The sequence below is a fragment of the Ovis aries genome, chromosome 7, assembly GCF_016772045.2.
Source record: "Ovis aries strain OAR_USU_Benz2616 breed Rambouillet chromosome 7, ARS-UI_Ramb_v3.0, whole genome shotgun sequence".
Taxonomy (NCBI): domain Eukaryota; kingdom Metazoa; phylum Chordata; class Mammalia; order Artiodactyla; family Bovidae; genus Ovis; species Ovis aries.
In genome coordinates this window covers 8,506,146-8,528,976 of record NC_056060.1, presented here as the reverse complement: position 1 = coordinate 8,528,976, position 22,831 = coordinate 8,506,146, and the positions used below count along the sequence as shown (strand labels likewise).

At 43.9% G+C, this 22,831-nt stretch overlaps 1 protein-coding gene across 1 annotated transcript in view; it reads right to left on the bottom strand.

Moving 5' to 3' along the window:
- Positions 1 to 22,831, bottom strand: part of PDE8B (phosphodiesterase 8B) — a 229,296-nt gene that overhangs the window by 101,358 nt on the left and 105,107 nt on the right. The window contains 2 exon segments of the mRNA XM_027971477.3: positions 2,200 to 2,390; positions 15,720 to 15,779. Coding sequence (XP_027827278.2) covers positions 2,200 to 2,390; positions 15,720 to 15,779 — 251 coding nt within the window.

Genomic DNA, 22,831 nt, shown 5'->3' with positions numbered 1-22,831 from the left:
CTACCACGGATTGGTCACATGAAACTACGCTTATCTCCTGCTTAGGAGCCTTCTACTGAATTCTCAGCAGAAATACCAGGAGCACCTCATGAAAAAAATGGACAGCATCTCAGAGGTGTGTGCTCATCTCCAGGGAGCTGCTGCACACCCCTCACTTTCCTTCAGCCTCTTCCACCCCCTCAAGGTGTCTGGGTGTCTGTTGGGCTACATTCTAAGGGGTGGGGCTTAGGCAAGAGGAAACATGTTATAACTGAGCTGGAGCTCATGCTCACTCAGCTTCTTTTGAGACTGGTTTCTGTGTTTTGAGTCCCTTCCTACCACTGATCTCTTCTCTCTCATTCCTCCAAAGAAGGAACAGGTGTGGCCAAAGGGACCTGGACCTCTTCTGCTTAAGAGGACTAAGGGGGATCCGGGGACTGGTGAGGCCGAGGTCCAAAGAAGCATGCTAAGGTCCAGTCCAGCTCAAAACCCAGCGTCCTGGACCGCTGACAATGAACAACGCATATCTGCTAGGAATGCATCTCCTCTCATTTTAGGCAGGACGTGCTCACAGTCCAGCATCCAGGAATCTCTCCATCAACATGATCAGAAACTGGAAACGCACCAGCAGAGACGTAACCTGGCTTTCAAACTGCACAGATGCTTCAGTGTTTTTCTGTGCAGCTAAGACAAAAAGTTCCCTCAACAGGAAACAAAACCACCTTCCTGTATTTTCAAGGAAGATTATAAAGTTTATCTACTAAATTGGGCCTTTGCCTGAATTCAAAGAATTCTTCCTATTCATTTCTTCTTTTTATAGCTGAAGACTGACTTATATCATTCTATATATGTACAAAGGATTGTGCTAGTTCTACTAAAAAATCATGTAACCATAAGTGGAGGTCAAGAAAATGCAGATATATTTAGCTATAAGAGACTCAATTCTAGCCTGACAATCATTTTACACACACAACATACATATATATCCACACATGTACATATCTATTTCTTAGTACTTCCCTGGTGGCTTCCCTGGTAACTCAGACAGTAGAGAGTCTGCCTGCAATGCAGGAAACCCGAGTTTGATCCCTGAATCAGGAAGATTCCCTGCAGAAGAGAATGGCAACCCATTCCAGTATTCTTGCCTGGAGAATTCCATGGACTGAGGAGCTTGCCAAGCTAAAGTCCATGAGGTCACAAACAGTTGGACATGGCTGAACAACTCTTTCTTCCCTTAATACTAAAAATACCCAAATATTTTGTGATATACTTTACTATATAGTTAAACAGACAAATGTTTCTATGCAGGAAGATAGGATTATTTGAGATCTATAAGACATTTTAAAACAGGTTCCTTAAGAAAGTTTCTTCTTTGGGAAACTGAAAATGGTCAAAGAATAGCAAGATGATGCCTATGAGGAGAAACTTCTCTTAAATGCACTCATTTCTTGTCAGGGTACCAGCAGGTCTAAGAAGCCATTTCCGTGCCTTTCATTTCACTTGCTAATATTCAAGACAATTCCCATTCTGTTTGTAACTAGAGTCTGTCCTGGTCTAGCATTTAATTAGTGACCTCTTCCCATTGAGCTTCAAAGCATTCCACTTATGCCAAATGGATGGGTTCATCCAGAGCTAACTCTGATGACTGCATTTATTTATGAACAGTCAAGCGTTTCCTCCCCAGAGTGCAAGCATTTCTGTAAACAAGCAGGGGCTTTGGATCCTTGGGAGATTCTTCTGCTGCTGAAAAGTGGCTGCCTTTCCTCCCCGACTGCTGACTGCTGTAAAATCCACCCATCTGTTGTTAGGCAGGCAGAAATGGTCTATTTCACACATTTCTGATGTTCATTTTGGGACAGAATAATTAGGATTAAAATATCTGGTTTAAATCCAAACCATATCTGTGTAATAAGAACTGTGTGAATCTCATTTTTTTTTTTTTTTTAGTGCAACATGAACAACACTCAAGGGGAAAAAATGCCCTATAGTTTTCAGAGGAGCCCAGCTCACACCTCTAAATTCTTTGGAACGCAAATGTGGAAAAATAGAAAAGGCCACAGGAGGAGCTATAGCATTCATTGTAGAGACCTACATACACTGCTTAGAAATATCAGCACATACTTTAGAGACATTTGGGCTGGAACTAAAGACATATATACGTGAATTTCATTTTAAGCTGTTAGGTAGACATTTGCTAATATATTAACATAAGTATGGTACCTGCACACTGCTTCTGCATCGAAGTTTCGAGTCTGTCTGTGATCGATTACAATAATCTCATGATGTTTATCTAGAAAGCATTCCAGGGCTGACTCTGGAGTCCGAGCAATATTGCAGCTGTAACCGGCTCTGTCACAGGCCCACCAGAATCCATCACTCTGACTATCTTCCTTTGCAAAGATGAGCAAAACCTGAAACAGACAGAAAAGAGGATCTTGACAGGAGTCATCATCCATCAGAGACGACTGAAAGCAGAGATACATGATACTGGTTGAGGGTGCAGCCTCTGGAGAGAAGCCACTTGGGTTCAAATCCCAGCTGGTCCCCTGGTTCCTGGGGGTCTCTGAACAAGGCAGAGCGTCTCCAGCCTACAGATTCTCCAATATCCGATGTGCTAAAAACAGTGCCATGTAAGCTAGCTGGGAGGCCTGAGTGAGCACAGAAGACAAGCTCCACCACTGTTGGTGGTTGCTACCCATTTATGATTTCCTAAGTGGCTCTGTCTTCAAATGGACTGATCAGTAAAACGGCAACAGGCCCATCAACATAGGTTAGCCTGTGGTTCACACGTACATGTATTTGGGGTCAGGGCAGTTGGGGTTTGCCTGAGGTACTTAGAGGCCGCCTCTCCAAACTTAGCATGTAAATCTTTAACCAGACGCAAAAAGGATGGGAACTCAAAACATCCTCAAAAACTAGTTGCAACACCTGGCACTTGCTGAATCTGGAAAGAACAATCATGAAATGTGAAGCTACTGGAGCTAAGGTGAGGAAGCAGGATTCTTTTCTTCTTCACGGGAAAGTGCAGCCCCACTCCCTGGAAAGAAGACGGCAGTGCTTACCACCACCCATGTGCCCTCATCATTCCCTGGGCGCTGGAACCCAGATCCCCTGGGGGCCACAATGCCAGAGATGGCTACACCAGCACCTGAGCTTGTTCATTTGTTTGTTTATGGTCTCCCTTCCCCACTAGCATTGAGTTTGGGGCAGGGAAGATCTGCCTGACTTGCTCCTGCTGTGACCCTCTGCCGGGCAGCACTTGGTACCTGAGTGACTGTGCACAGGGTTTCTGTAAAACGCAAGAGGGCTTTTACTGTCAACTGGAGTAAGACTATGTCACGGCAACAGACTGAATAAGAAGTACATATATTAATAGTCTCAGGATACTGATAAGCATTTAACATTCTTCACCATTCAGTTCTCATTTAAACAATTACGAACAGAAGGGAAGTTTCTGGTCCTTTAAGCCCAGAGTCAATACCAATCTTCATGATGAAAGGGTGAATGTGTTCCACTTAAAATCAGAAAGAAGACAAATTGATCAATAATTACCACTACATTTTAAAAAATCCTTCACTAACTGAAAACTGACAATATACAGAATAACGAAAAGAACAGTATGATGACTCTCATGGACCCATCACCCAGTTTCAGCAGTAAGCAACTCCTGGCCAACTGACCTCAATGCTTTCCCTACCCACTTTCCAACTCTTGTATTAGTTTACAGCAAATCCCACATATTTCACCTGTATGCATCTATTAAAGAAAAAAAAAACTCTTTTCTAAAAAGAGAAAACCACAACACCATTTTATACCTGCTGCTGCTGCTGCTGCTAAGTCGCTTCAGTCGTGTCCGACTCTGTGCAACCCCATGGACGGCAGCTCACCAGGCACCCCTGTCCCTGGGATTCTCCAGGCAAGAACACTGGAGTAGGTCGCCATTTAATAATCCTTTATCATTTAACATCTGAATGCATCATAAATGTCAGTTGTTCTACACTGCTTGAATCATTTCCTGTTTTCTCAAATACCATGATTCCAGAAGAGAAATCATGTTTTTCAGCATGATTTTGCTATTTTCTTTCAGCACATGGCTTGAAATCACATGCCAGGAACACATGAGGCAGCTACCCTTCTTCATGGCTCACTGTGGGCAAGGGTCTGGCAGTCCTCAGGCCAGGCTATCCCCCAGAACCTTTGCTACAGACCTACCCCTGGAAAGAAGTGGGAGGCAGCTCTTCCAAGGGAAGCGAGGGACGCAGCCTTCCGGATCTTGATAGTGAAAAGGAAGCCTTCAAATGGAACTATTAACAATGGAGCTACAGTGAAAAAAATCAGGTAGGATAAATTGGTTTGTACAAAAAGTCACCGGCCTTTAACTTGATGTAGCTGTGGTATTAGCATGAGAAACTCAATACGCAAAGGCCGAACGTCAGGGAAGGTGACTGAACCTCTTGTCCCATCTGTCTGGCTGAACAATGATTGCTAGCAAGAACCTCAACACTTTATGTTTCCTTTATACATTTATGCCTCAGTATTTAACTAATGCTTCCCTAGTGGCTCAGTGGTAAAGAGTCCGCCTGCAATGCAGGAGACCTGAGTTGGACCCCTGGGTCAGGAAGATCCCCCAGAGAAGGAAATGGCTACCCACTCCAATATTCTCGCCTGGGAAATCTCATGGACAGAGGAGACTGACGGTCTAGAGTCTACGGGGTCACAAAAGAGTCGAACATGACTTAGCAACTAAACAACAACATTTGACTAATGCAATAAGACCCTAACTGTATCCCCATATTGGCTACGGATACAGGTACTAATCTCTGATGTCTTATGTGTCCTTAAAAGACTGGAGTGCTCCACTTTTGGAAAAATAATGTCATTATTCAAATATTCTTGAGCACCTACTATGTGTAGACATGATTTTTTTATTGCTTAGAGTATGCTAACAAAATAAATATGACCGCTTGACCTCAAACGACAGGCATAATAAATAAACAAACGATATGGAATGCTGAAAGTGGTAAGTGCTAGGTGAAACAGTAGAGGCTGCTGGGAGCAGTATTAAGTAGGGTGCTTAGGGTAAGCCTCACCGAGGAAGTGACATATGAGCAGATGCCCAAAGAGGATGGAAAAGTCAAAATGACCACTGAAGATAAATCACCCACAAAGAGGGAACAGACCCACTGGTCCCTTCAGTGGGATGCATGGCTGATGCGTTTAAGAACTGCAAGGAAGCCAGTGTGACGGGGGGAGGGCAAAAGAGAGGGACAGGAAGTGGAGGTCACAGCAGAGGGCTCTGTTGTGTAATGCCTTGTAGCCACTTCGGGAAGTTATGCTGGATTTCACATGGAAACTTACAAACCAACTGAACATGTAGGGACTTGTATTAATCACGCCTTAATTTTTTTTTATTTATTTGGCTGTGTGGGGTCTTAGTTGCGGCATTCGGGATCTTAAGTGGCGGCATGTGAACTCTCAGCTGTGGCATGTGGGATCTAGTTCCCTGACCAGGGGTCAAACCTGAGCCCCCCCACATTGGGAGTGCAGAGTCTCAGCCAGGTTAGCCTCTGCATTTCTAATGCTTTGATGTCTGGAGCCTTGCTGACTCTGGAGAGATGCCCCTGCGGGCTAGCCAGTTCTCCGATGCCTAGAGAAAGCCACAGACTTGCCTAGGAATGCATTTTCCATATGCAAACCAATCCAGAGTGGGCTCCTACCACCTCTACCACTCGCTAACCCTCTGGACCACTATGCACCTGTCCTAAGTCACTCCAGGGCCAGGTACCAGGCAACTAGGGACAGTCCTTCTGCCCAACACGTCTCATGAGTGATTCAGCCAGTCAAACCTGTCTACCCTGCCATCCCTGCCTCACCGCTTCGCACAGAGAGCATAACCACAGCCCCTGCCCACGCTTTGGCCCTCACGCTCCCTGCCTCCAGCCGGCCTCTGTGCTTCCCTCTGTGGTCCCGCGCGGCCTGCACCCTCCTCCCGGGAACTGTGAGGAATAAACTCTGTTTCAATGACAGTAGCTCCTACGCTGTTGGCTTCACCCTGCCTGATTAAAAACTAAAGTCTACATACTGAAACAAGAATACTCATAAAAGAACTCACTAGAAACATCTCTCTAGGTGCTATTCAAAATTCTTTCCATTTATAAAAGATTAATTCAGAAAGACTACTTTTCAATGATTCAATTCCTAAGCCAAGTGAAAATCTATGGCAATTAAAAAATATATCTATTTTAAAATACTATAGCCATGACATTGTTGTTAAGGTCTGCCTATCTGGAAAATTCTATTTTCTCTAGGAAGACGGCGAGTTACCAAAGTTATACTCTCTGCCCCTATCTCCTAGGCCACAGCTGGGCTAATAATGTTGTTTTTGGGAATTTGAAATTTGAACAGAGAGACACAGAGGCTGAGAATTAGGACCCATGGGCCATTAATATAGAGAAATTGAAGGAAGAACCTCGAATTCTTTCTGTCAAAATACTCAGAAATGGCTCACTACCACCCTTTCTAAACCATGGCTTTCAATTCTTCCTTGGATTCTGGGGAAAAAAATTCACTAATATATTTCTTATTCATTTACTATTTTGTGAAAGGCAACTGTTACTCCAAACCAAAGAATGCTGCTGCTGCTGCTGCTAAGTTGCTTCAGTCGTGGCCAACTCTGCGACCCCGTAGACAGCAGCCCACCAGGCTCCCCCGTCCCTGGGACTCTCCAGGTAGGAATACTGGAGTGGGTTGCCATTTCCCTCTCCAATGCATGAAACCAAAGAATGCAACCCCTAAAAAACCTTATGTGATACAGTCCCTCTTCAAACTTATCATTTTATGTATCAGTATTTAGTTTCTTGTTAAACATGTCAATGTGTAAATGTTTACCGACCATTCATTGAGGCAAATCCCTTAAAGTGATTTTTAAAGGGATGATTATTAAATGATTTTTATGATTAAAATGATTTTTACAAAATAATTAATGAAAGCATATAGCCGAACTTAGGACTTCCCTGGCGGTCCTCTGCCTTCCGATGCAGAGGGCACAGGTTCAATCCCTGATCAGAGAACTAAGATCCCACATGCCGCACAGTGTGGCCAAAAAATGTAAATAAAAAAAAGCAGATTGCTTTTTATTTATAGAGTAAAAGTAAACTCACTCTCACCTGCTCTAAATAGTATGTGGAACATTCCTCTGAAGAATACTTTTGTTGATCTCTCACATAAGATATAAGACCTGGGAGGAAGAAGCTGATGGAGACAGCCAGAGTCCAGTGTCCACCCCCGGGCCCAGGCAGGGGCACATTCAGGTAAGCAGATAAGCACGAGGGGTGCACAGCTGGCCAGCGACCAAAGCCAGAGCGCGGGCAGGGCCTCCAGGGAAGGAATCCACACACAGCACAACGGGGAGAAGGAAGCAGTTTCGTTACACCAACCTCATGCGCTGCTGCAAACCCAGCAGAAGAGAACTGAAAGCAGCCCTGTGGTGAAGCCTGGGACAACGAGGAGACGTCTTCCTCTGGAGCAGGTCTTGGCCAGCTTGGGTTTTGTCCAGGATCAGAACACATACACAGGCAGTGCCCACTCTGCATGGTAGCGCCAGACCATACAAACGGCCGTGCGAACCAAACTGAATGAAGAATGGCCGCAACTACTGTTCTAAGGCATTCAGAAATTTTGTCAAGACATACAAAACCTTTACCATTGGTTATAAGCGTACAGGGAAATGAAAAATGAACAACTAACACCTATCCAGTGTACTTTCTTTGAAACACTAGAAACTGAGACTCTGAAGTTTCTCCAGCTTACTGAGTAGTTTGCTTGCCTTCTTCCCGCTGTATAAACTATATGAGCCTCTTTATGCCTTGGTGAATTATAAACTCCTACGTCTGGCTGAACTGCCAACATTTTATCCTCTGTACGTTCAATGTCATGAAATGTCCCGGAGTTCCTTTAATGAACGTGCAGTTTCCTGTTGGCATCACTTCATCTGTGATATTTCATCCTTTTCATCACAACCACTTTCTTCACTTAGCTCAATAAACTTGAGATGAGACTAACTTCCCCTGGCTACACCCTGGAATATCTCACTGGCAGCAGTGTGAGCCCTGCCAGCCAGCTTTCTCCTCTAGCTCCATTTACCCTGCCGTTTCACTTCTGGCATTGTCACCTTCCATTTCTTTACTATGCTTTCATTCCGGGCGGCTACCTTCCTCTTTCAATCATCAGCTTTTGTGTAATGTCATGTAGGTTATCACAGAGAAATAAAGGGGCACACTTTGCCTTACCAGAGACTGTGAAACAAGCCTTGAGATTGTCACTGTCCAGGCTGCACATCTGTCTCTGATCATGCTGCACGTTTGTAATTTATGTAATGACTTGCGGACTGAAGAACTATCAGAAAAGTTTCCAGCAACTTGATGCAGTTATCACGGTTCAAACACCAATGTGACTGCAATCTTTGTGACCAGGCATTAGTTAAACCTAGTCTGTGTATACTGAAACTGCGCAAAGTGAAGGCTACTTGTGTGTGCTGGGTGCTCAGTCGCTCAGCCATGTCTGACTCTTTGTGACCCCATGGACCGTACCCCGCCAGGCTCCTCTGTCCATGGGGATTCTCCAGGCAAGAACGCTGAAGTGGGTTGCCATGCCTTCCTCCAGGGGATCTTCCTGACCCTGGGACTGAACCCACGTCTCTTGCATCTCCTGCACTGCAGGCCGATTTTTTTATCTGCTGTGCCATTGGGGTATGGCTTTTCAAATGTAGCAATGAAAACCTCAAAATGTCAGGCTGGGCCTCCCTCGATTTCTACCTACATTTTTTGGAATTGCAAAGTTTAAATCATCTTTCAACCCAAGCCCGATTGATGAAGTAATGGATAACACAGGGCAGGGTCCAGGGAATAAGTGCGGGGGTCTGGCGTAAGAGATTGCAGAGGGGTAGCAGCCAGACAGCAGGTGACCTGGGGGGTGTCCTAGAGGCAATGACAGGAACAGGGACTATGACTCTCAGGAGTTTTCAGGGCAGGAAGGGACTCTGGGGGTGACCCACCATCACCCATTCAACAGATGAGGGCAGCAACTTCCCTGAGCAAAGCAGAGCTAGACCCATAATCCCCAGCTCCTCCTTCAGTGATCTTTCTGATGTCCCTGGGCTGTGTTGGAAGTATTATAACCATTCCCATGACATGTTTTATCAAGAAGGTCCAAAAAACTATCTTTCAGAGGACAGCAATAAGCTATCTTTGACAGTTAAATGAGAATGAAACGATATAATCATGAAAAAGATGAAAAAAACAAACTCTAACTTTTCCTTAACTTGCAGACAGTGTACATGTTCATCATTATTAGTGTTCTTTCTAGAAAGGATATGCCTACATGTCTCCAAATGGATTGTCAATGTCCACGATTAAACATCTAATTTCCAGAACACTCGGTTTGGCTTTAAGCAAAAGCCAGGGAACAAGGAGCTCCTAAGAGCAGACCACATGTATTAAGTAGTCACTGAACAACTGGTCAATGGGATCATAGGTGGGGTCGATTCATTTGGAGAAAACCGTTTGGGAGCTTTCCTTAAATGTCCCTAGGAAAGTGATGCTCATATACCTTGTCTAATACATCTTTCTGGTTATCTGATGTTGACTAAACTCTGAAATTTGTGTATACTGGAACTATGCAAAGTGAGGGCTTTTTCAAGTAGCTATAGTTTGATGAGAATTTAAGGGCCAGCCTACTGAAAGGACTTTAAATACACTACCTCATTTAGTAACCCTTTCACAAATCTTTCTTTGGAGGTGGGCATCATCCCTACTTACAGATGTGGGAACTGAGGTATGGCATGGTTAAGAGACACACCCAAGTCATCAGCTAACAAGATCTGAACTGCGGTTGACCTGAGCCTCAAGCTTGTATAATCATAAGTAACATGCTCTGTTTTTACACCTAAAATGCTGGACCCTAACAACTAAAATCCCTAACAACTCTGTGGTTCCGTGAAACTGGCTGGGTAGAGGACACTCCTGGTGCCAGCAATCAGGACAGACAGGAGAGAAGACGCTGACCACAGGGAGTTACTGAAGCTGAACATTTCCATCACTCCATCACTTAATGTGTCAAGACCAGCTTCCCACAAGGCCGAAGGATTGCCAGATAAAGTCTCCAATATATAATGGTTCCGGGGGGAAAAATAAAATCCATGTCCTCACAATATGGAAGTATAAGTTTTAAAGGAAACTGCTGTCTTGCTGGGAGAATGCTCAGGTCACAGCAGTCAGGATCTGCTTCCAAGACCAGCTGCAAGGCTCAGTCTGAGGGGTGGAGGCAGCAGCAGTCTAAGCAGAAATAATTCCACACACTGGAAAGTGAATACGCTCCAGGCATTGACGAAGGAAGGGCCTCTTGGTTTCCAGATGGCATCATGTTGATAAAAATCTATTGCCTCATAATATTCCCCCTACTTTTCTTTTTTGCCAAGACTGGAAAACATGCCCTGCCGTGAGTCACAGGCACTCACCCAGGAGAGCTGTCCTCTACACCTCCGCAAGGCACATCCGCCCACTCTACCCTGACAGTGCTCCGCCAGCCCACGTCACACTGCCTGGCCACCACATGGGAGCAAATTCCCCCCAGTGACCTCAGAAACGCACCCTCCAAAGCAACCACATCCTGGAATATGCTTGTCAAGTAAGTTCCTCCCAAGTCCTACGGGCTCCGGCTGACACAGTTAACATTTTCAGCAAGGCAGTGAAATTACAGAGCAGGTATTTTTTTTCTCCAAGAAATAAAATGTAAAAACTAAGATTCGAGGCCCTTTCTAAGATGGTTGCAATGACAGTATCAGAAGCACAAGAACACTTGATTAGATACCACTGCCCTTCCAGTGAGAATGTAAAAGACAACTGAGAAACCAGCCAGATTCCCTGGGTGGTCAGGGGTCAGCCTGTGGCTCCCTTCCTCCCGATAACACCTGCTGTGGAGTCTTGAGCATGTGGACTTGAACTGGATGGATCAGCGCCTAAAATTACGCTTGAAGACCCAGGAGTAAAAGCATCCTTAGTTCTAAGTTGAGCTCATTTTTTAAAAAAAGAGTTTTCTTAATTATTCCACCCCTCATTCAGAGAGGGACTCTTGACTACTTTTAGCTGCTGTCACAGGGCCCAGACTCATGGGACAGGAATCAGGCAGGTACATGGTACCACTGGAACCATCCCACCTCTTATGCTGGCTGGATTCATGGCATTAATTTTTTTAGCTACTATATTTCACAGCTTATGAGCACAAATTTAAAATGTTTTATTATGCTTTAACATACCAAATGTAAGTCCAAAATTACAGACAACTGAGGCTATTATGGAGTATTTAAATACTGCAAAGGACTACATCATACTTCAGAGGACAGAAATATAGTATACTTGAGACTTTGTTACAAAATTTGACTGCTAAGCAAACATATTAAAAATAATTTAAGGAAAACCGCTAAAGTAGGAGCCTAACTTAAACCTTCTAAAACAGAGAAAGTAAAAAGGTAATTTTGAAAACCATTTTAACAAAAAGTAGACACAAGGGGAAAAGGGTAATAAAATAGAAAATACAAAAGAAGACTATATCAGTAATCACACTCAATACAACCAGATTAAACTTACTTATTAGTTTATCAGAATAGGTTTTAGAAAAATAAAACTATGTGTTCCGTATAAGAGGGATATTTAACATAAAGTTATAAATAAAACTGACAGTGAAAAGATATATCAGGAAAATATTAACTAAAGAAAGCTGGTCCAACCATATTACCAACAAATAAAATATAAATTAAGGTAGAAGTTTAAAGCGGGACAATATATAAAAGCATCAGTTACCAAGAACATACACAAATCTAGAACTTGGATACAGATTAACATGGCAGATTCAAAACATCAGAAAATATTTTAAAAAGTATTGAGGCTACTGACATATCCATTACAATAGAAACTGACACAACACAGAAAGTTAAGGTAGAAGTGGTTTGAATAGCATCATTAATCAAGGTGAATTAATTTCAGAGATATAGAAGCCTGGCTTCCAGAAACAGCAATATATCTTCTTAAAAGTTTTGTGGGAAAATTTAATAACTGGCTACATTACTTACTGGTTGCCAAACAAGTTGCAACAAGTATCAAAGAATCAGTAACAAAGGCATCAAGGGATAATTCAGTGGAGCAAGGAATAGTCATTTCAACAAATAGAGCTAGAATAATGGGGCTTCCCCAGGTGGCTCAGTCAGTAAAGAATTTGTCTGCAGTGCAGGAGACCCAAGTTTGATCCCTGGGTTGGGAAGATCCCCTGGAGGAGGAAATGGCTACTCACTCCAGCATTCTTGCCTGGAGAATCCCCTGGACAGAGGAGCCTGCAGGGCTACAGTCCATGAGGTCCCAAGAGTTGGACGTGACTTAGCGACTAAACCACCACCACCATCCAGTATGGAGAGGGAAGGAGCCTTAACCTCTTTACTACACCATACCTAAAAGGGAACTTGAGTTATAGATCTAAATTAAAATTTAACAACAAAGTTCCCAGAAGAAAACAAGTAATCTTCAACCTGGGATTAAAGATTCTCAGAACACAGAATCATAAATGGAGTGACAAATTAGACTACATCAAAACTAATATTTTTGTTCAAAATCCAAATTTATGAAAATGAAGAGAAGAGCCACAGTTTAGAAGAAAATATTCTCAAAATTTGACAGAGGACTTGGACAAGAATATGTAAAGAATTCCCACAATGCAGTAATTTTTAAAAAGTCAACCCAACTAAAAAGGAGCCGAAGACTTAACTAAACATTCGTATAAGATTTTTCAAATGGCCAAGCAGCAAATTAAAAATTGGCCCAACATTATGAGTCATGGAGAAATGCAAATTATGTTACCATAAGTCAGTGCTACTCACCTAGTAGATGAGCTGAAATTAGAAGACTGAGACATATATTACCAAGGATTTGGAGTAATCAGAACTCACATTGCTTATAGAAGTGCAAAATGGTAGAGCTTTAAGAAAAGATCTGGATATATCTTATAAAACTAAACACAGATCTGGATGTATCTTATAAAACTAAATACACTTGTTTTGAAGGTTCAAGAGGACATTAGGCAAATAGTAAAAGGCATTCAGATTGGGAGGAAAGTAGTAATGATTTGATTTTGTATATAGAAAACCTTTAAAAATTCACAAAAATATAAAAGCTAATAAGTTCAGCAAGATTGCAAGGTACAAGAACAACATACAAAAATAAATGTCGTTTCTATACATTAACAATGAACAACCCAAAATGAAGGTCAGGAAACAATTCCATTTGCCATAGTACCAAGTAAATAAAATATTTCAGGAATGAATATAACAAAAATAGGAAACACATTCACTAAAAACTACAAGACAGTGATGAAAAAATTAAAGAAAGTCTAAGTAAACAGAAAAACATATTAATGGATTAGAAGACAAAATGGTTAATATAGCAATAGTCCCCAAACTGATCTACAGATTTATTGCAATCACTATCAAAATCCCAGCTGGTCCTCCCCTCCCCAAATTAACAAGTTGGTCTTGAAAATGGTATGAAGATGCAAGGGACTCAGCAAAAACAATCTTAAAAAATAAGAAAGGAGATTCACACTTCAAAGCTACAGAAATCAAAGCAGTGTGTACAGACATATATCAATGAAATAGACTTGAGAATCCAGAAATAAACCTTCACAATTAAAGCCATATAAACGGTACCAAGACAACTCCATGGTGGAAGGAACATTCTTTTTAACAAATGCTGCTGCACAACCAGACATCCATATGCAAAAGAATGAAGCCCTACCTCACACCATATACAAAAATTAAGTCAAAATGGATCATAGAGCTAACTCGTAAAACTACAAAACTCTTGGAAGAAAACAAAGGAGTAAATCTTTGCTACCTTAGATTAGGTGACAGATTCTTAGGTATCACACTAAATGATGAAAAAAAAAATTTCAAAATGATGACTACTGCATGACAATTTCAAATAAAATTTAAGTTACTCAAAACAAAGTGTTAATGGATACATAGATATGCAGAAGAAATACACAAATACCTATCATATTCAATCTCTAAACAGTGGTTACTTTTAAGGAAGAGAGAGGAGGGCAAAGGGAAAAAATAGAGTTTATAAAGTATCTGTAATCTCTTGTTTCTAAAATGAGCTCAAACAAATAGGACATCCTTGATAAAATAAATTTATCATACTTGATAAAATTTGCATATTTGATAAAAGTGGGTATGGGGATACACATGTACGTTTATGAATATTTGAAACACTTTACATTTTAACAAACATAACAAAAATAACAGTATTTTAAAAGAATGAGATGTCCTTATCAGGAGCATTCATTGCCAGTAGAGCACAGGGTGAAAAATGAAGGTAAATTAAGTTAACTGATCTGAAACCACATGAATTCCAAGAAGGAGTCTGGATATTACTTTGGGAATAAATACTGATATCAGAACTTTGGCACTGCCTTTATTCAAAATGGACTACAAAGTCCCATGCCCCTAGGATGAATACTGGAATTTTCCACTTGTTTGTATTCTATATAAATAGTTGGGGCTTATGTTTATTTTAATAAATTCTCACTCCCTCTCTCTCTGCTCCTAAATTTGTTTCATCTAGTTTTCCCAAACTTAAATCTCTTGTTTCACTCCCCCTGCCCCAGATTTGCATTTCCTTTCCAAGAAACACTAAGCTGTTTTCTTTTCCAATCGCTCATAAATCAAACAGTGCATTTCTCTGGTTGGTTTTTCACTTTCATCTACATGTTAACTGGTTTGTTTACATGTTTCCTGCATGTTTACTTGTCGGGAGCGCAGAACAAACGGGTGCTAAAAAGCAACAGTTTCACAAGGAGAAAGGTGGCCCACGGAGGCCTTAGCAGGAAGATGCAGACGTAGATGAGGCCCTAACACACCCCTCTCAGACCTGTCTCCCACGGGGTGCCCGTGAAGCTGGAGGGGCTGTGGGGAGGACACAGTCGCTGTCAGTTAGAGGGAAGTTAGTGCGCAGGCGCTGGCCCTTCTCTCCCTGTAGATGGTAGCCTTGGTGTCTAAGAGCCCAGGAGGCTGCCTGGCCCAAGACACCCAGGACAACAGTTATCATCCCTGAGCACCTTCCGCTGCCAGGCAGTGTCCCAAGCACTTGACGGTTATTTCACTGAACTTCGGAAACTCTTAATTTCCTAAGAGGGAGGCATCACCATCTCCACTTTACAGACTTCTTTACTGGGTAGGGAAGTGAAGCAATACATCCAAGGTCACACAGCTGGAAAGGGCAGATCAGGGTTCCCATCCAGCTGCGGCTCATGGCAAAGCCTGCCCTTTACCACTCATGGCGTCTTCTCTCTCCAGCTGCGGGAGCGGCATGCAGAATAGACACGTTTTTTGGTGAAGCATTGTAGTTCCTTACAACCCACCATGCAATCAATTTACCTATCATATCATACTCCAAATGGGGTAGTGTTTTCTTCAAGAAACCAATCTGATATGTCAAGTATGACATTAATAAAAACAAGTATTTGCACACAGACACAGACACACACACAGACACACACACACACACACCCATGTATGGATGCCTGGGTGTGCATCTCAGAGCAAGGGTGGCATCTGCTGTAGATGAGGCGAGCCCTCAGATGGGGCTCCTATAACTACTTCTCTGCACACTGAGCCCCTAAGAGGAACAGAGGCGTACCTGGATAGGATCCTGTGTCAATCTCATGGGCCCGATGCGTACCTCCGCAGAAGAAACCTGCTAAAAAAAAAAACAACAAGAAAAAAGCACGTGAGATGTGTTGAGTCACAAGCTACAGGAATTGACACATTTTCCTGACACTGGATATTATATCATGCTCCTTTGCCGCTAAATAAAAGGATCCAAGTTAATGACATGGAGACAGTTGCTAAAACATCCTGTATAATACAGTTCTGATTTTGTAAAAGTACACATACATTTATATGCCTTGAAATGTCTGGGAGGATATATCCCCGAATGCTAACTGGTGGGATTTCAGGTTATTTTTCTTTTAAGTGTATGGCTTTTACAATAAGCACTTATTATCCTTTACTCTCTCTATGGGAGAAAAATGGATTATTTACTGAGCACCTACTATGCTGCACATGGTGCCAGGTTGTTACTCCTCTGAAATGTCTAAAGAGTAAAAATTTCTCTCATATGTGGAAGCTAAAGCATTTCGATGGTTTTAACAGCTTTTCCCATATTGAGATCTTATTTTTATCTTCATGTTTTAATGTAAGGAATAAACAGCTCACTCTTATTTGTGTGGATCATGACTAAATTATCCATTTCAGTTGCACTTCCTCAAATGAACTGAGTGACCCCACACCACGACTGCAAGAAGCTGAACTCTGCCCCACGACGCCAGGAACGAGCCTGGGTGTTCACTGGCCCACACCACACAACTGCCTTTGGCTGCAAGCAGAGAGCAGAGACATATCTTCATTTTAAACTACTGGACTGAAGGTTCTGCCTCACCTCCATGGGTCCAGATGTGTTCTTCTCTAAGAGGATGCAGTGTTCTGCCTCTGCTTGGCAGCTTTTCCTGCAATCAACACACTAGGTTGGCCCCCGTGAGTCAGATGGGACACCTTCAGAGTTCACAGGAGTCACCACAGGGACCCAAGGGTCAGAGGAGGCTTTATCAGGTAAACGATAAGGCAGAACTTTCTTTAAATTAGACTTTGAAGACTAAACACTTCCCTTTCTCGCCCTTTAACTTTCAATGGGCATGGTGGGAATCTTCTCCAACGCCTGACCATGAACTGCCAACATTCTGCAGTCCATGGGGTCGCGAAGAGTTGGACATGGTTGAGTGACTGAACTGAACTGAGGCAAAGCTACATCCTGCAAGGTATCTATACTGATACCCGTGCCCAGCATGCGTGTGCAGCCCCAGAACTCTACTGGAAGAGGAGTGTCACCAGGCTTCCTGCATCACTGGGACTCTGACCCCCCCATGCAGCTTCACCCTAAGAGCAGTTTTGCTTGTTTTTGATCTAAAAGAGACACACCTCTTCAAAAATAGTGCAACTGCCAGAATCCTACTAAAAGTTAATGATTAAGAAGTGAAACCAGCTTGGTACAGATAGATAGATCTGATTGATAACCTAAGCTATCTCTGCACTCTCTGTGATGTCTGCTGGGTAGACTGCCTCTGCTACACACAGGAACCCCCCTCCCAACAAGGCCTCCTGTGGTTGTTCCAGCAAAACTGGCCCTGAAGAGGGACGCCCAGGGACGGAAGATAGATAAAGTGAGAAATCAACAAGAGTTTAAAAGGAATAAAATAAAAAGTGACTCACATTGGAAGGCTAAGGGATTGAGGGAAGAGCAGAGACTGTCCCCTAAATGGACACACGCCTACATACTCTGAAGGAACCAAGATGTGCATGAGGTCTTTAAATGGGCCATCTTCAACTCCGCCAGGAAAGCACGTGATGACTTTGGGAGCCCCATGGCCCCAGCCCTGAGCTGAGCCCTTTCATGTGAGCGACCTTGGCAAGAGGCAGGCCACGGCCACTGAGCAACTGCACGGAGATTCAGGAGCAACCCTCAACCTAGAAGATCTTTTTCTTGCTGTCAGATAGGAAAGGCCCTCCAGCTTTCTCCAGAGCCACAAGAGTTCCCTGCCTGCATCCAGCATGGTAACCTCTACCTAACCCAGGTCGGCAGAGGCCTGGCAGCATTGCTGAGCTCCAAGGCGTCTCTCTCCCATCTCCACCCAGCCCCACCCCCAGCCCCACGTCCCTGGGCCGCCTCCCTGGGAACACAGGTCGCCCTTGGCACCAGCCTGGAGGCCTCTGCGTCTGTAGCCAATGTCTGTGTAGCCGAGTCAAGATTCTCTACTTCGGAGATTGAACTGTGAGCGACTGCAGATACACAGATCCTCAATTAGCATATTAGCTCTGATTCCAGGAAGTCACCACATTTGCCAAGGACACAGAAGCAAGAAGGAGGTGGGGTCATGGGTATTACAATTCCAGCTCTGGAGAGGAGAGGAGGAGAGGAGAGACACACTTCCTAGCCACCTCAACCACAAGCTCTCCCCTCAGCCTCATGAGGAAGCTCTGCTGGCCAATGGTGCACTACTAACAGTCCAATATCAACAGTGTGTCAAATACGCGTGTGCACACGCGAGGGCAGTCACCTACACACATACGTGTAGACACGTAGCAGGGTCACCAGTTCACACTCAGATGAGTTGGCTCTTCAGGAAAATGGAAAAGTCCTATTTTTTAGCATTTGCTGATTCTATGATGTAAATACTTTCACCTTGGCTGAAATCAAGCCAGTGACCTAGGTCCCTGAACATGCAACTGGGAGTATGCCTTTTCATTCCGAGAGAGTCTGTGAGAGAGACACTCTTTCAGACTTGGCTGACGTGCCCATTTCTATCATTGGCTTTTGTTGGAAAGTTCGGTGAGATACAGAATTCTGATTGGTAGACATTGCGCCTCAGGCTTTGAGGTTGAGAGAAACGAGATCATCTTTCTGGCTTTGAAGGTAGGGAGACCAAAAACTCTGATGCTGGGAAAGATTGAGGGCAGGAGAAGGGGATGACAGAGGATGAGATGGTTGGATGGCATCACTGACTTGATGGAGATGAGTTTGAGCCAGCTCCGGCAGTTGGTGAGGGACAGGGGAGCCCGGCATGCTGCAGTCCATGGGGTCGCAAAGACTCGGACATGACTGAGCAACGGAACGACAACAGCAAAGATCGAAGAAGGATGGAAATGAGTGGGTCATGGATGGGAAGAAGAGACCAGGGTTGGGAGAGGAAATTCCAGACACGGGAACACGGAAAGCAGGCACAGAAGCAAGAATGCAAAGATGCTTGTGGGGAAGACGACACAGGTCTAGAGAAACTGGATTACAGCGTGTGACGGGGAAGACTATGTTGGGGTCAGATCCTTAAAAGGATTTTGGAAAGGAAATCCCTTTTGATTCTGTAGGCACCAACCACACAGCAGGCTTTGAGGGGAGAATTACCAGGATCAGATTTATGAATTGGGAGGAAAAAAGAAAAGTTTGGTTTTCCCACTTTCTGGATAGTCAAGAACAGAGATTTAGCAAACACGAAACAAAGACACTGCTATGAGTAGGAAACAGTGTCAGCAGTGAAAACAAATGGGGAAAATGTACCACAATGATTAAGAAAAAAAAAATTACCCCCAGTCCCCACACAGCTTGGACTCATTTCAAAGGAGAGGGAACTCCCAGGAAGAAAACCAGCTGGTGCAGGGCAAACAGACGAGAGAATGAGTCTGGGAAGAAATCAAGGCCGTTCACGTGGCCGGGCCGTCACCATAGCATACTCTCTGCCACGGGCATCCACAGTTCTCGGCAGCTTCAGGAATAGTGTTAAAGAACTTGGATTCTGATTTTAGAGCTCCCCTCCAACAAGGAGGAGGAGAGAATTCAGGCCAAATGGTTGACCTGGAAAGGCCTTCTTCCCACATCTGCTCCGCTGACGCCTGCTCAGGGGCCACTCACGTGCCCCCAACTCCCGGGAGGCTGTCGAGGCCCAGCTGCACCCCTGCAGGACTCAACACTCTCTGCTCAGCTCCTCCCGTGCTTCAGGGCACTAATCTTACTACCGGTTAAAATATCTTTCTCCTGGGAAAGGTTGTGAGTGTCTTGAAGGACACAGACATTGTTTTTTTCCCCACAGTTTTGTCCCCAGCATCTAGAAAGTGCTCAGTCAAGGCTGGTGCTCAATAAATAAGTGGCCCTGACCTAAACTGCCTAAGATCACACAGATTTGAAGTAACGGAGTCAGGACTGAGACTCCATTTTTCCTGACTCCCAGTGCGCTGCTCTTTGATTGTGCTCCACACTGTAAAGCCTCAGTTCTGACTGCACTCCCCATATTTCTCCTATGGGTTTCTGGACTCTGTTCCAGTTTTGCAGATGGATCGAACACCTGGTGATTCCCTGCTCACACCCTAGGAGCCTGAGCTGCTGCTAAGAGGGCTGCCACCAGGATGAAGAAGCAAAAGCAGAGTGTTGTGTGTCTGTCTGCGGTGGGTGCCGATCTTCCCATAGCTTCTGTCTTCCAAAACAAGCTCAGAGCCTGAATCCTCCCCACTTCAACAACTCCTTGGGAATCCCATCCTCCCCGCCACCTGCAGGACTGAGTGTTCATGCACAGGTGAATACACACACATAGCTCAGGGCCAAACCAACTTCATTTCACAAAAAGGGGGCTTCATTGTAAAGATCATTTTTATTTTTCAACGCCCTTAATCAATTCTGCCTGCTGCCCTGTTGGCTTTAATTTTGAAATAGTATTTACATCTCTAAAGGGGTCCTCTTTATTTATTTTTGTAGGCTCCAAAATCACTGCAGGTGGTGACTACAGACATGAAATTAAAAAACGCTTGCTCCTTGGAAGAAAAGTTATGACCACCTAGACAGCATATTAAAAAGCAGAGACATTACTTTGCCAATGAAAGTCCATCTAGTCAAAGCTATGGTTTTTCCAGTAGTCTTGTATGAATGTGAGAGTTGGACTATAAAGAAAGCTGAGTGCCAAAGAATTGATGCTTTTGAACTGTGGTGTTGGAGAAGACTCTTGAGAGTCCCTTGGACTGCAAAGAGATCCAACTAGTCCATCCTAAAGGAGATCAGCCCTGAATATTCACTGGAAGGACTGATGCTGAAGCTGAAGCTCCAATACACCTGATGCGAAGAGCTGACTCATTGGAAAAGACCCTGATGCTGGGAAAGACTGAAGGCAGGAGAAGGGGACAACAGAGGATGAGATGGTTGGATGACATCACCTACACGATGGACATGAGTTTGAGAAAATTCAGGGAGTTGGTGATGGACAGGGAGGCCTGGCGTGCTGCAGTCCATGGGGTCGCAAAGAGTCTAATACAGCTGAGCAACTGAACTGAACTGAACTAAAAGGGAAGCCCTGTCTTCACTCCATTCCCAGGCCAAACGCCTTTCTTTACTCCTCTGACCCATGGGAAGCCAAAGGTTGTATTTGACTCGTGCCTTTTAAATGAATCGAGGCCTGCCCTCTGGCTTCTGGTCAGAAAGGCACCAGCACTGCAGGGTCCACAGGCCCAGCCCTGCCCCAGCCTGGGAACCCCTGGCTTGTCCTACCTCCCTTCCCTGGCCCACTGTCCTCCAAACATCTAGAATGCTTCTTTGCTCCTTCTGTCTCTTTTCAGCCACAGGCCCGGATGATCAGCCTAACCTCACACCGACCTCCAGCCTTCTGTGCTTTGATTCGAGCCACGTTCCACTGCCTTGTGGACCTTTCTGAGTCCAGTAGGTGGTCTCAGTCCTCCCTTGCCCTTTCTGCCTCCAATTCTCTGACCTGAAGTTCTCAACCTGGACTTCCTAGTAGAAGTATCTGAAGAACTTTTAAAATGTATTAGTGCCTGGGTCCTACTTCAAACCAAGAGACTTAGCATCTCCCCATGCATGGATGGGGCCCGTGCATTAATCTCAATGGCAACCAGATTTGAGAACCACTAGTCTATTCTTCCAAGCAGACACATCTGTTGTTAACTTCAGATGCTCTTACATATTCATTATGCAACAGATATCAACGGAGTACTTAGCTGGCAGAAGGCACCAAAGTCTACCTGGACTCAGCCATCATGCTTGAACCCAGACACCCACAGGGTTTTTTCCAGATAACCCACTCCAAAAATACAAGATGACCACTTAGGTAAGACGAAGATACAGTCCTTCACGTTTGATGATTCTGCCACCCTAACAGTATCCCTGGACATTCCTGGTGGCTCCGTGGTAAAGAATCCACCTGTCAGGCAGCAGATGCGGGTTCGATCCCTGGGTCAGGAAGATCCCCTGGAGAAGGAAATGACAGCCCACTACAGTATTCTTGCCTGGGAAATCCCACGGACAGGGGATCCTGGTGGGCTACAGTCCACAGGGCTGTAAACGGTTGGACACGACTTAGTGACTAAACACCAACAGGATCCCTAAATTAGAATAAAAATTTAAAAAATGTCATAGTCTTTTTTTGTTACACACACACATTATATATATGGAAGATTACTCATAGTCATGAGATACTCACAGTCAGTGACAGATCTACCAACTTTGTACTTAATGCTCTGCTGTTTGGAATATTAATTTGGCAGTGTAAGGTTTTATCACAAAAATACAGACATACAAATGTCTACTATCAAAATATACAGCCATAAAAGAAAAGATCCATCTGGCTTTAAAATTTAAACCTCCTATTCACCAAAAGTAAAAGCAAAAAACTTTAATAAAACAGAAAAAAAGAGAGGTGCTAGTTTGAGAAGTCGCTTCAGTCGTGTCCGACTCTGTGCGACCCCATGGACTGCAGCCCACCAGGCTCCTCCGTCCCTGGGATTCTCCAGGCAAGAACACTGGAGTGGGGTGCCATTTCCTTCCCCAATGCAGGAAAGTGAAAAGTGAAAGTGAAGTCGCTCAGTCGTGCCCAACTTGGAGCGACCCCATGGACGGCAGCCCACCAGGCTCCTCCGTCCATGGGGTCGCACAGAGTCAGACACGACTGAAGCGACTTAGCAGCAGCAGCAATTTGAGAAATGACATCTACAATATAGGAAACCAACAAGTATTAGTAACTGGAACATAACAAAATCCTTAAAAACAAACAAACAAAAAAACACAAACAGAAAGAAAGCTGGGCAAAAGATTTGAAACAGAAAGGCGCAAAACAGGAAATACAAGTATGAAGAGACACTCAACATTTAGTAATTAGGAAAACAAAAATTTCAAACTACAATGAGATAACCATGTCACAATCAGCTGTT